The sequence below is a fragment of the Triticum aestivum genome, chromosome 1D (genome assembly GCF_018294505.1).
Source record: "Triticum aestivum cultivar Chinese Spring chromosome 1D, IWGSC CS RefSeq v2.1, whole genome shotgun sequence".
NCBI classification, from domain to species: domain Eukaryota; kingdom Viridiplantae; phylum Streptophyta; class Magnoliopsida; order Poales; family Poaceae; genus Triticum; species Triticum aestivum.
Genome location: NC_057796.1, coordinates 23603285 through 23616877, shown reverse-complemented (window position 1 = coordinate 23616877; position 13593 = coordinate 23603285). Strand labels below are relative to the sequence as shown.

Sequence of the window (13593 nt, the reverse complement as noted above, 5' to 3'; positions counted from 1 at the left end):
ACCTTGTGTCCTCAGTTTTTCAAAGACAAGCTCGCTTCTTCCTATTCTTCTTTTCTTGAGTTTGGGTGCCAATGGTTTCAGGGAGATCCTTCACGGTGGGTTGTTGTACCTGAATGGATCAAGGTATGTATAATACATTATGTGTGGGTAATGGTGGTTGTTGTAGAGAGATTGGAGTTTTGGGGTGATATTGGGTTGGAAAGGATGCATCAGTACCTCGGTCACAAAACAGTTGCTGGTTGGTACTTCGGTTCCAATTTCCTAAGTTGAAGCATGTAAACATTTGTTTGGAAACTTGTGAAATTAGTAATGGAAGCTAGAAATGAGCTGAGAGGATGCATATGTTCAGTAATGAATGGAAATATGTAATGTACATATGTAAATGGAAGCTACAAATGTTGGTTGTTGGTAACATGGGAAATATGCACTGGAAGCTAGAAGCGGGGTTGAATGGATGCAGTGTTGGAAAATTAAAATGTGCACCTGGATGGGCTGGGTTGGGGATGGTGGTGGTGGCATTTGTACAGGGGGTGTTCCATGACCTATGTGTGCCAAGTTTGCGTCCACTGTTGACATGGTTTTTGGTCCTGAATTATCCGAGATATATGCAAGTGGTGTTAGTGGTGAACAATTAGTAATGAAGTCATGTTGGTAATGGCATCCGATGCACTGACCTGGAGTTGAGGATTGTCCAACTGTAGTAGCAGCATCGGGAGTTTGTGTCAGCTGTGACGACGGAGCAGGTTCGGACCATACTTGGGTCCAAGTTTGACCATGCGGTAGAAAACTGAAACTCAGATCTTCGTGCGATGCAAGAATCCTCCGCCTTGTCCTCCTCGGTGGATTCTTTCGTCGCAGGAGCAGATGTAGAAGCAACATCCAGGTTGTTATGAGGGAGTAATTTTCTGGCACTTTTCTCCACCTCATCAGCGTATGCAGTGGCTTCCTGCCAAAACTTGGTGTTGGGTGTGCCGTTTGTCCCATTTTCTTGAGCATTTTCATTAGATGAGTCTTCGACTACCCTAGGGGGCGAAGAATAAGTTGGTGTTAATGGAGTATGATTTTTTGTGGCAGCAATGACATCTTGTGCAAACTCATTCATGCGCTTGGCGTGCAGTTTATTAAGTCGTGATGTAGCTTTTGAAATATCTTCTGCCCATTTTGCTTTATGCGTTTGCAAAATTGGAAGTATGAACGTTGGTAGTTCCTGCATGAAGAATGGAGTAAAAAAATTGTTATGTTGGAAGCAACAAAAGTTGACGCTTGAAACAACCAGGTAGGAAGGTAGTAGCATGGGTTGATTTATATAATTTGTGGTTTTTTATTTGACCGTATTGCTAGCAGGAAGCATGATAAGTAAACAAAGGCAACATTTGCATAAGAATGCAGAAGCATGGTTTGCTTTGTATAACTTGTTGCTCATCTTGATAGCATGTTATTTTTGTTATATGTGAGCTAGGGAAAATTCAGAATTTGATACCTCAGATTTCTGCATCGGTAATGTAGGGGCCTGGTGATGCATGTCCTGTTGTGAAGCACGGAAGGAGAGATTAGCAAAGCAAAAAAGAAACATGGAGTAGAAGATTTGTAATACAAAATTATGTTACGAAATGACTAAAAAACTAGGTGGGTACCAGGTGGATGTTGGTAGAACCATTTTCAGTTTGTTGTATATATGGTTGTTGAGTAGGTTGCTCCTGGTAGTTTGGCGCTTCAACGGCATATGGGGTGGTGTCGGGTGCACGGAACTGCAAAAAAAATGTACTATTAAATCAATGGTCGAGAAAATAAAGTGAATAGTGGTGGATCATTAGTGGATTAAGAATGATTACATCCAGATGTGTATGAAGAAAAGATGTATGTTTTGCATCTATTTTACGCAATGACTACATAAATGGTATGAAAGTCATAATTTGTTGTGTCTTACCAGTCGTGAGCCATACATATGTGGGTTGAGCGTCAGTCTGTTTTTATCATGTAGCATGACAAAATCAAAGTCGGTATCGATTACATGGGATGCTCTGGGAAGTGAGTAATTTATGCGATGCGTCGACAAAGATGATTGGGGAAAGTCAAGATGGTCCATGTATATAATCTGGAAATAAAAGCATGATCAAAACATGTGTATTTAAATAGAAAAGAATAAGGCAATAAAATTTTCTATAGGAAAAGATGTGTAGTTGTGGATACCGCGAGCACGGGCAGGCAGCTGCCAACCCAAATATTTTTGAATACCCCGTCTAGTAGTGCTTTTTTCTTTTTCTTTTGGAATGTATCGATCTCGGACATGACATCTTTGAGAATTTTCTCTCCCCATGCATACTCGCAAACCTCGGAATCAACTTCAAGGCTGCCTCAATATTCCAAAGGAACCATATTTCCAGTTCCGGGTGTAAAATGAGTAGCCAATGCTACTAGGAAGAAGGTTCTGAAGAAGGTCTCATCATCTAGATCATTGCCTTTTTCTAGCATAGTTGCAGCATGGTGAATGGGCGCCCGTCTCCCATGTTCATATTCCGTCTTGTAGAATTCTCGGTGAGGTGATTCTTCATGCTTGCTTATGATAACCACAGGCCTAATACCAGCAGGAAGTCCGAGAACCTTTTCAACCATTTCTCGGGTGAATAGAATGCTGGTATTGTTTCGTGGATTCCGAAATTCACCTAGCTTCGGGTCAATCCGGTCAATGATCCATTCTAGGAGACCCTCTGGAGCTGAGAATTTGCTAATGTTTAGCAGATTACCCCAATTTTTAATGCGAATGAGATCTTTCCTTCTCGACGGGAGACCCTTGACAATATCATGTAACCGACCAGCAGAATATCGACTCTGGAGCATGATCGACTCCTTTTTAGTCATTGTTGAGTGTGACCTAAGAACACAGTGAATATGGATTGTTAGCATTTCTGTAAAAATGTTTCATAAGCAATGAAGTGATAGATTAGCTCTGTTGTGGAATTAGTTGTCTGGAAGCAATACATTAGAAATAACATTATACTTTTGTTGACTGATCACATCAAGAAGGACAGAAGCATGAAAATATGGAAACTTAAAAGGACCACTTAAAATACGGCTTATGGCATTGCAATTAGTAAGCTTGTTGCTATGTCGAGGATGCATTGTTGATATGTCCTGGGTGCATATGTTAATTTTTTTGGCATGGAAGCATAATTCTAGTAAATCTTATGGAAAAGGGGACAATTTAAAAGGAATTTTGTGTGACGGGATAATGGAATTTATGATGCATAATGTCCAATTTAGGGTGCATTTTTTTTCTTAGGTGGAAGCACGGGATTTTGAAAAAGGAAAAACATAACAACTTTACCGCCAATTTTGTGGGTACGTTTACTAGGATGCTCTGTATACAGGAAGAATTGTAGGATGCGTTGCTCATGAAGTATCTCAACATTTCTAAAATAGATTTGAAGCACTGGTGCTCGGCAATGAACATAAAAAACAATTTAAATCGGAACAATACTAGGCCGGCAATGAACATAAATAACAATTTTAATCAAGCAGACTGATGAATTACACAAGAACAAATCAGTCGCAAAAAATAGAAAAAAAAACAAATGTGGGGCACTCCAGGAAGTGCACATACCTTCGATTTCGTGTTGGGGAGCTTCAAATATGGGCGCAATATTGAAATCCAAGAGGACTGAACTCCGGCCGGCCGATTCAAATAGATGGGGATGCAGCTGATTCAACTGAGGAGATGGGGGAACCTGGCGACTGAGAAAACTCCGACGAGTCGCACGGGGCATCGGTGGAGACGACTAGGGGGGAGCCCTGCTGCTCGGCTTGGAGGATGGGCTGGTGAACTTTGGTACGGATGCAGGGCCGTGCGGTCCACCGATGCTCGCCGGCGCTGAAGGTGCGAGGAGGATGGAGCAATCTGGTGAGGCCGGGCTGCGGCGGATGGTGGGAGGAGGAGGATGGAGCAGACGATTAATGCTACGAGACAGCGCCAGCGATTAATGCTACGAGAGATTAGGGGAGGCGATTTAATGATGCGAGAGATTTTGGGCTTTCCTTTTTTCTTTTACACGAGGATGAAATCTGGAGCGTCAGCTTTCGAACGAATCGACGGGCGTCGATTGGTCTGGCGATGGAGTCGCTTCAGACTACAGAATAGGAGTGTTTTCCAACCTTAATTTTGGCCAAGACAAATGAAACCGTTGTTTTCATTGTTGTGATATGTGACTCAAGTTTTCCATTTTGTCTTGCTTGTTGACTACTGTTGTTGGAAAATAGGTTCTACATACATTAATACGTACCTCACTGTACTTCTACATATCTGGGCTTGCTTTTTATTAGGGATGTTTGTTGGAATACGGGTATCTGATGTAACCAATGTGTCCATACATCATGTTGCATTGATGGATCTTTCAAGATTTTATGAAGCACGACATGTTATTGTCCAACATTTACATATGGGGCAAGAGATAGACAGCATGACCTATGTGGTATGAAGCAGAACACCGACTCACTAGGTTGCGGGTTTGTATGTAACTGATAAAATGTGATCTTGCTCTCCTACAGGAGCTCCTAGCATTGGAAGAACAGATTCGATATGTCAATACCGATTTGGTAGAAAGCTACGTCCGAGAAAAATTGAGGTTAAATTTGTATGTTCCGATGGCAACTTGCATTTCAGATCTGTCCCTTGTGGAGAATGATGCTTGCATAATATGCCAGATGTTTCCCTTTTAAATTTATCTCTTGTATTATCCAGCACTGAATTTAAATTTCTTAATTTTGGTAATATTTAACCTGACAGTAGTTACATAGTAAGTATCATGGCACATTTATAATACTTTTGAGTGAAGAATGAATTAATATTTGGTAAGTGTGATCCATCTCAATCTATAATAGAAACAAAACCTACTTGTACACATTCCACTTGTAAATGTTATGCTTCATTATGAATATATTTTATTCAAATATTCGTTAGCAAATAAAAGTTAACTTATGTGAGTGAAGTCTACCAGCATGCCAGATGTCTAAGATAAGCACAAGATCCTACTACCTATGGGAATGCTTTTATGTATACCAAATCGACATTTTGCAGATGTATGCTCCATGTAGTATATTACTGGTCCATTATAGCTTCATTTAGTTCACCATCTGCAGGATCATACTCTACTATATATAGAGATTAAATATTGTTTCATTTAGTTGTTAGTCCATATATGTAGCTTATTCAATTCTCCGAACCAGCGGAGATGAATCAAAAGCTGAACCAGGATCCATGCGTCGATTAGAGCTATGGCAGCGGCAGTTTTGCCTTCCTCTGCACCTTGTTGGACGCAACAAGGGGCGGGTGCCCCTACTCCTCTGCAAAATTGCACTATTGTAACACCGTGTGTTGTGCTGCGTGGATACGTTGCATCATATTGTCATTGTTTTTTCCTTTTTATTCATTGGGATTTGTGTCTCCGGATCATTTTTTTACAGTGCAGGATCATTTGTTAGTTTGCTTCATGGTAAGTATTTGGGCGATGCTTTTGCTGCTGCTCCACTACTACCTAACTAGACCGTTTTCAGCTGCTTAACCATGACTCACTTACACTATCTCAGGCGGTTCATTGCCTGTGTCCATTTTTTGTACCGCTTCGTGTAACTGATGGTTGCCTTGTTCCTGAAGGCTAAGTACTTCTTCCAGCAGCTCATTTGTGGCATGAGTTATTGCCACTTCATGGTAAGATAAGAATAAACTCATGCAAGAGATTAATACTTTTGATGATAAAAATGGGTGGATATATTATCAGATGTTGTAAAATAGTTGTTGATTTGCAGAAAATTTGCCACCAAGACCTGAAGTGGCAACCCCGCGCCCCACCTCTAGAACCCTTGTGTTAATTCCGATAAGGCAAGTTTCTCCTAGACGCGATCTGATTTGATTGCATGCCTTTACTGGGTAAATCGAGCATCGCCTCCCACCAGATTTCGCAGCGCCCCCTCCGCATCTACGTTCATAAATATAGGAAAAATATTTATTTGGTTTTATCGCTTTAGGAAAATTAACATAGATTTATACCATTCTTTACAAGAAGCAACTCCATCATCATAAACAAATTGGTAGTATGAACCACCGAACCCCCTAAGCGTCCACCATGATCACAAAAGGGTTTGCATCGATTCAGACTTAATACTTTGCAAACCATTTCAATGCTATATAGTAGTTTTACCAAAGTCACATTAAAACGCCAGGAGCGTGTCTCTTTGACTAATATTTAGCCCGAACCGAGCCGATTATAAATTCTTTTATTTGACGTGAAACACCATTCATTCGATTAACTAGTGGGTCCGTCAATATTGCCGGCCACAACACCGCTTACATCTCGGGGTAGATCAGTAAGCCAAATATGTTGGTTGTCGATCATATCCCTCGAACCATAACCAGCTAGTAGATGAGTATTTATATTACAAAGACGAGAACAAGCATCAATCTTATAATCAATGAAGTCCATTTATAGCTTGAACTTAGCTTCTTTTAAACAGGATTGCAAGTTTTCTAGAAAAGAAAAAAGGACCACCTCAGAAAAAAAAAAGCAAAGGACTATCAGGGCCAGGCCAAAACCCGCTGGCCGCCCAAACGCCCTGCCGCGGCCCGGCCCTGTGAAAAGCCCAAACGCTCTGCGTCTGGGTGGGGTTTTCGTGCAATTATTAAACCAGACCTACGCTCCCGTTCCGCATTGCGTGCGCCCTCGCAGTCGAACGGCCTCGCCACCCCCGCTCCTCTCCTCTCCTCTCCTCTCGCCCACGCCCGCCACCGCCGAAGAAGCTCCCATGGCGGGCGGAGCGGGGAAGGACGACGAGCCCGAGCCGCCGCGGGAGCTGGACGCGGCGGGCGAGCGAACCAGCCCCGATCACCACGCTCCGGCGTCGCCGGGCTCTTCCGAGGAGGAAGAGGGCGCCAGCGGAGCAGTCGAGGCGGGGCAGGACGACGCGCCCGAGCCGGAGGACGACCAGGAAGAGGGCGGAGACACCACGGAGGACGACGAGGACGAGGAGGAGGAGGGGTACGGGGAGGAGGAGGAGGGAGACGAGGACGAGGACGAGGAGGACGCCCCGACGCACCTGCCGTTCGCGCCCGCGGAGGAAGAGGTACGCGGCCTCGCCTCGCCTCGCCTCGCCTCGCCTCCCACCCCATCTCCCCGCCTCGCGTGCCCTTCCCTCTGCGGCCGCGCGACGAGGGTTTTTGCGTCGCTCGCGTGGTTTCCATTTCCCTCGCTCTCGCGAGCATTCCGTCGAGCGGTTGGTGCGCGCTTCGAGGGTGACCGCTGTTGTTAGAATAACCAAGCGATTCCGCGCCTCAGGGTGAGCGAGGACAGCCCGCGCGGCACGTTGTGCTCGATGCTGGTTGAATCCTCCTCCATCCATGGGACAGAGGGTGAATTCCTGGGGAACACGAACATCCATCTTGCATTTGCTTTGCTATTGTGATTTGTGGGCCATGCAATTTGCATTTACGGCTGAGAACTGCCACTATGTTTAGACGCCCAAATCTGTTATTACAACTGGGGTTTAATTGAAGCGTTTTTGGAGCAATTGTTTCTAGATGATGCCAATTTGCATTTACAGCTGACTACTATGAATATGGCACTACAACTGGAGTTTACTTACCAAGCAACTGCTTATCGTGAATATGAAACTTTAATGTACATAGTTTTCGCAATTTGTGCTTAGTTGCCCTGTTTAGTTGCTTTGTCATCAATATTTTCATTTAGATGCCTTGTCAGGAAGTCGTAAATAGTTGCCAAACATGCTCCCTTGGAATTATAGTAATATCGTGTTGACTTAATGTTCAATCTTCTGGTTGTAATTATCTGCAGTCACTTGAGGAGACAACTACAGTTGATCCAAGCTATACTATCTCTCTTATAAGGCAACTAATACCTAAGGGGTCCAGTTTGGAGAAAGAGTTCGGGTGAGTGGTACTTCCAGATTCTTCCCCCCCCCCCCCCCCCCCCCCCCCCCCATAACGTTTGTTTAGCAATGAATGCTGTTATTAAAGCGACCTGGTTGTCCTAATAATGTCTACCTCATGCAAAAAGTGACAAGCAAAGGGTCAATTCTGATGACAGGGATTCAACGCAACCGGATAACACGGATCCTTCTGAGAAAAGTGACAAGCAGGGTCTTCCAGAAGAAAGGAGTGTCAGTCCTAAGGATCAGTGGGAAGAGCGTGGTTATATTCTGTGGGAACTTGCGGCTAGTACACCTCAAGCAGAACTTATGGTATTTATCTGCATCATTCTCTTGTAGAAGGATGTATTTCTTCTATAGGTTTGTCATAAAGAAAAGGCGGACTGTTCTGCTATATGAAACTTGTTTATTGCTGCTCAATTTTTTACTGAACAAGATACTAGCAAGCAGGAAGTGTGAGAGATTTTGATTGCCTTATCTGCACTGGCTTTAGACATTGTTTGGATATCCTGGATTTTAATACGATGTGGTTGGCTTGTTAGATCAATTAGTAGTAAATAAGCAAAAAGTTAAGGTCGATAACTGTAACTGTTTCATTCCTTTAGTTTTGTAGCTCCTTTGTGCTTATATTTTATCTTCCTGGCCCTGAATTTTGTTCTGTATCAGTTTATTGTAGCAAATTCTTTACTATAATTTGTGAACCATATAAATTATTGCTGGTGATAGCTACATGTAGTGTGAATGCTTATGTCATAATAACATGCTAATTCTAACAAACATTTTAAATGGAAGAATGGCCAGGTTGCAGTAAGTCAAAAGTATTTCTCCTAAATCCTAATTGATCTAAGAGCAAATCAAGTGTTCAAAAGAACTACAAAAGGAAATTAAGGCATAATAAACAGAATTACCCACCTTCCTTTATACCTTAGTAATTGTGCATCTTCTGCTGCTAACAACACATTATATTTAACCCTTGTAGATTAATAACCTTGTGATTGAAGTGCTCTTGGAAAACCTTCGTACGGCAAATTCTTCTAGGGTGAAGGTGAAATGAAATTTTCCTCTACTGCTACCTCCTCTCTTTTTGCTAAGCATCTATTAAAGTATCTTGTTTCTTTGAATCTTTTGTTCCTGCAGGAAATTTGTCTTGGAATCATGGGAAACTTAGTCTGTCATGAATCTCTAGTTGCTGCAATCTCTTTGAAAAATGGTTTAATTGCAACTGTCGTGGAGCAATTGTTTCTAAATCATGTTAGATGCCTTTCTGAAACATTCAGGTTGGGTATCTTTGGGATTATGTTTTCTTTTTTTTGCCGGACTCAAAGTTATTATTTAGAACCAATTTTTTTATTATTTATTTATCAGCCGTTTGACAAGCTATTTACTATTCTAGCATTGCAAGATATTTCATCCCGTGAAATTTAAGTCTTATATCATGTGAAATAGATCTGGGTAGTTTAGCTCAGCACACACACGATTACCATGTTGATATATTATTTATGTTCTTGAATTTGTGCATTTTGTATTGGCCAGATACCCATTCAATTTTACCACATAACTATGCAAATGCCCAAATGCAAAACTACACATACTTACATCACATGTTACATGCATACCTACATTTGGACATACCCAATCAATCAGAAGTTGTGGATGAAAATGCTTGAACATACAGCACTTTTGCAAAAATATAATCATTTTTCAACTGTGTTAGTAGGTTATGTACTTATGTTATTAATCATTTGGGGGATAGGAGCTAAGTAAATTTAGATTTTGTTTTTCTTGATAATTTAACTTTCTATTGTCGATGTTCAAAACTTGGAGAAGCTGCTTTCTAATTGTTCTGAGTTGTAGACAATGAGAACTGAGAAGTTCCATCTATGCTCTGTTCTTTTTTGCTTATTTTGACTTGTGTTACTGTCTGTAAACAAAATTCTTACACCCCGAGATAGTTGGAATGAGTATTGCTGCTAAATTTCATCAGTGGTGCATCCTCACACATTTTTTCTTAGACAGGTTGTTGGCTGCCATTCTTCAGTCCAGTGCATCTGTTTCTTGGGCTCAAGCTCTTTTACCTGATGAGATTCTTTCACGTATTCTACTGATAGTTGGGAAGACAGATAGTACTACATTACTTGAAAAGGTATTGTACTGAATTCGTATATGCAACTTGTTGTGACTGCGTATTGTACTGAATTTGTATATGCAACTTGTTGTGACTAATCCGTAGAGTTGGTCCACGCAACTTTAGTGACTTTTGTTCTTTTTAAATTGAATTTTGACATATATGGATACATTATATTTCTTTTGTAGGACTTGTGTAACATAAATGATTTGAATCATCTTAGCTCATTCTTCTATATGTGATGGTTAGGCATGTGTGTTTGCCTGCTTAACTCTTTTATCTGTTCACCATATCCTGAGGTAGTTTCAAGAAGGTCGTCATCGAATAGTTTCTATGGATTGTTTCATCTTCCCAAACACTTCTTAGTTGTATGGTCCAGTCTTACTCATTGCTACTATATCCATGTTATCTGAACAATGTAGAATTATCCTTGGTCAGAATGAGGTCCTTTTTTATCCATGGCAATTGCTTGGTTCTCTTCTGTGAAAATTCTTCTCTTAGGAGAATATCTGAATTTTTTTGACTGCATTTTGGTAACAGTTGATACTCTTGAGAAACATGTGACTGCAAATTGCAATTTTATCAAACTTTTAGCTGCAGAGGTCTTATGGTCTTTGAACTAGCATCTATTTGCTTATCATTCTACAATAACTTCTATAGCAGTGAAAGCCTTTACTTTCCTACAATTATACTGTAAAACTAATGTTGCCTATTGTTATGTGTTGTATGATTTGGTTGAAATTGTCAGCCCAGCCGAACTATCACAACTACTTTCATCTTATTATACTATGGTTCAGCTGAAAAATGTCCATCCTTTATATTTGCATGTGTTCAACTGTTTGGTTATTTCTTATGTGAATTACTGGTTGCAGATCATTGACTTCCTATCAACTGTCATTGATAATCGAGATGTGATTGCTATACTTATCCAGCCCTTGCTTAAACTGGGTTTAGTTGACCGTGTTATTGGGTTACTAACAAATGAGATTGAAAGACCACCGGATGAGAAGCTAGACAGGTATGTTGAACTAACTTGAAATTCGGCAAGATTTTCATTTTATAAAAGTTATCTGTTACAGATTTTGAACTATTATTGTTCAATGTATCATGGAAGCTTCTCCTATGCACTCCCTCCATCCAAAATGCAAGGTGTATTAATTTTGAGAAAGTCAAACTTATCTAGGTTTGGTCAAATAGAAAAGCGTTTGACCTTTTGAAAAACTAATACACTTTACATTTTAGATTGGAGGGAGTATTTGGTAAATTTTCTGTAGTTTAAGAAGAAATCATAGGAAAAACACCTAAGGGCCTGTTTGGATATGTGGTATTTCTCTGGAGATTTATGGCATTCAGTTCGATTATGGGCTGAATGCTGAAGCTCCCAAAACAGTTGTGTAAGGAACCCTCAAGGATTTGAATCCTCCATAGTCCTGTTTAAAGTCATTGTTTCAAAGAGATCCTTAAAGCTTCATAGAATATTTTTTATATTCATGCCTTCCAGGCAAAGTTTTGGTCCTTAACCTGTCTTCTGAGATGCGGCCATTTGTTGTTTTCCAATAATATTGTCTGAGCATTTTAAATTTCTTACATTCCCACTTCCTAGTTTTAATTTAATAGGACTGTAGCTGCATTTCTCTGTCACTGCGATAACCCTTCTTTGTTTTTGAATTTTGAATTAACAACCTGGGACAGTAATGGATTCACCTTACCTTTTTATTAACACGTTTCAGAAAGGGTTCTCTTGATTTGATCCTTCACTTCATGGAAGAATTATCAGCCATACACTGTGTTTCAAAGGCAATGACATCGAATGACCGGCTGATTAAAGTGCTAGTTAACATGATCAAGTCGCCTGATAAAGTTGAGGTGAGCATGTTGCCACCGCTACCATTTCATATATTTGTTCATCAGCCCAGTCGAATTCTGGTTCATACATTTTGGAAGAAATGCATTATGCTGTTGCCTCCTTAGTACCGAATTGTTAGCTTGACCAACTCATAACTCTTAACAAGCAAGCTGTTCCTATTTTTTTGATTGTCAGTAAGTCATGAATTTTTTTTCCGGAAATTTGAAGAAACATTCCTTGCCTCTTCCATTTTTACATTTGGCAAAATTCACCTTGCATTAATTCTTGTGAGTCCCCACCCTTGCAAGTCAAGCATGGTAATTGTATTCTTATTCACAAACTCTTCTTCAGGTTGCAAGCTATTGCGCTTCAGTGGTGATTGTAATATCAAATATTTTGACAGATGGAAAGCATTTGGTGCCTAAGATATCCCATGGTAGGCACATTTTTTGTTAGCACTTATCTTATTTTCTAAGCAACTATCGTATTTGCTAAGCAGTGCACTGCATGACTTGAAATCAATGTTTCCATTTAGTGCCATTACAGTGATCCAGCCTTTCAATTGTTTCAGATTTACCGTTCCTGGAGGGCCTACTTGAAGTTCTTCCAGAGGTCCCTGATGATGACCAAGCTCGATATGCACTTTGGAGTATCTTATCGTGTATTCTGGCACAAGTGCAAGGAACTGGGTTGAACTCCTCGTCCCTCGACCAGTTTGCGTCTCTGTTCTCAGGCAAGTTCGGCCTCATCAAAGCTGACCTCGAGAGTCAGGTGACACCTGAGGATGCTCTCCTGAAGGGATGGATATCGACATGTGTATCCTTTAAAACAATATATACAAGTTGACCTTCATGGAAGTCTAGATCTTAAGCTACATTTACAAACTAACATGATGGGATACATCTCGGCAGCAGCAATCGCATTGTTTTTCCTATGCTACAAAATATCTGTAACAGCTCATGGCAATCTCCTTCTTCATGGTGAGATGGATCGAGGAGAAGCCCTCCCAGGGCAACGAAGACGCCATCGACAATGCTCGGAAGGTGCTGAGCTACTGCCAGAACGCGCTCTGCTAACCAGAAACCCCACTCCACTGACAAGCTTGCTGCGGTTTGTAATCAACGGTGCTGACCTGAGAGAGAATGCGCCATCTGGCCGCTGTGATTTTGGAACCGGGAGTCGGTTATAATCTACTGTCGTTTCAGACTACTGCAACCTGTAAAGAAAATCGGCGAATGGAGATTAACTAGGGGCATGGGTGGGGATATACGAGTTTTGGGCATGGGTGGTGATAGAGCTTTTTTTTTGGGGCGGGGGGGGGGGGGGGGGGTGGCCGATTGCCAAGTTTGATAAATCGCAAATTTGGCCTAAAGTTTTTGTTTTCTGGGTAAAAACTATTTCTGTCATCCGAACCGATATGTAAACCTGAGACATGGATGCAGATGTGGTTTTTATCGCTACGTTTGAATGCCAGTTTTCTCTTACTTCTTGGTGAAAATACTGTACCCTCTTTGACTGGAATCAAATAGCACCGTTGTAAAGGCACAAACGCAGCTACTATCATCCCGAGACATTTTGGAAACAATTTTTTTAAAACTATTTTTGTTAACAAATGATGTAGTGTTATACCGGTGTTAAAAGTTCGGCGAAGAACTGACACTTTTTGGGTGAATAGAAAACAAATGCGGCA

At 41.1% G+C, this 13593-nt stretch overlaps 1 protein-coding gene across 1 annotated transcript; it reads left to right on the top strand.

Moving 5' to 3' along the window:
- The first annotated feature begins 6674 nt into the window (after nt 1-6674).
- LOC123163815 (protein SAAL1) lies at nt 6675-13196 on the top strand. The gene is made up of 11 exons (XM_044581201.1): nt 6675-7110; nt 7839-7933; nt 8091-8244; nt 8912-8977; nt 9070-9209; nt 9949-10075; nt 10930-11075; nt 11788-11923; nt 12255-12339; nt 12475-12719; nt 12860-13196. The coding sequence occupies exons 1-11, from the start codon at nt 6793-6795 to the stop codon at nt 12977-12979; spliced, it is 1632 nt and encodes a 543-aa protein (XP_044437136.1). The 5' UTR covers nt 6675-6792; the 3' UTR covers nt 12980-13196.
- Nucleotides 13197-13593: the final 397 nt, after the last annotated feature.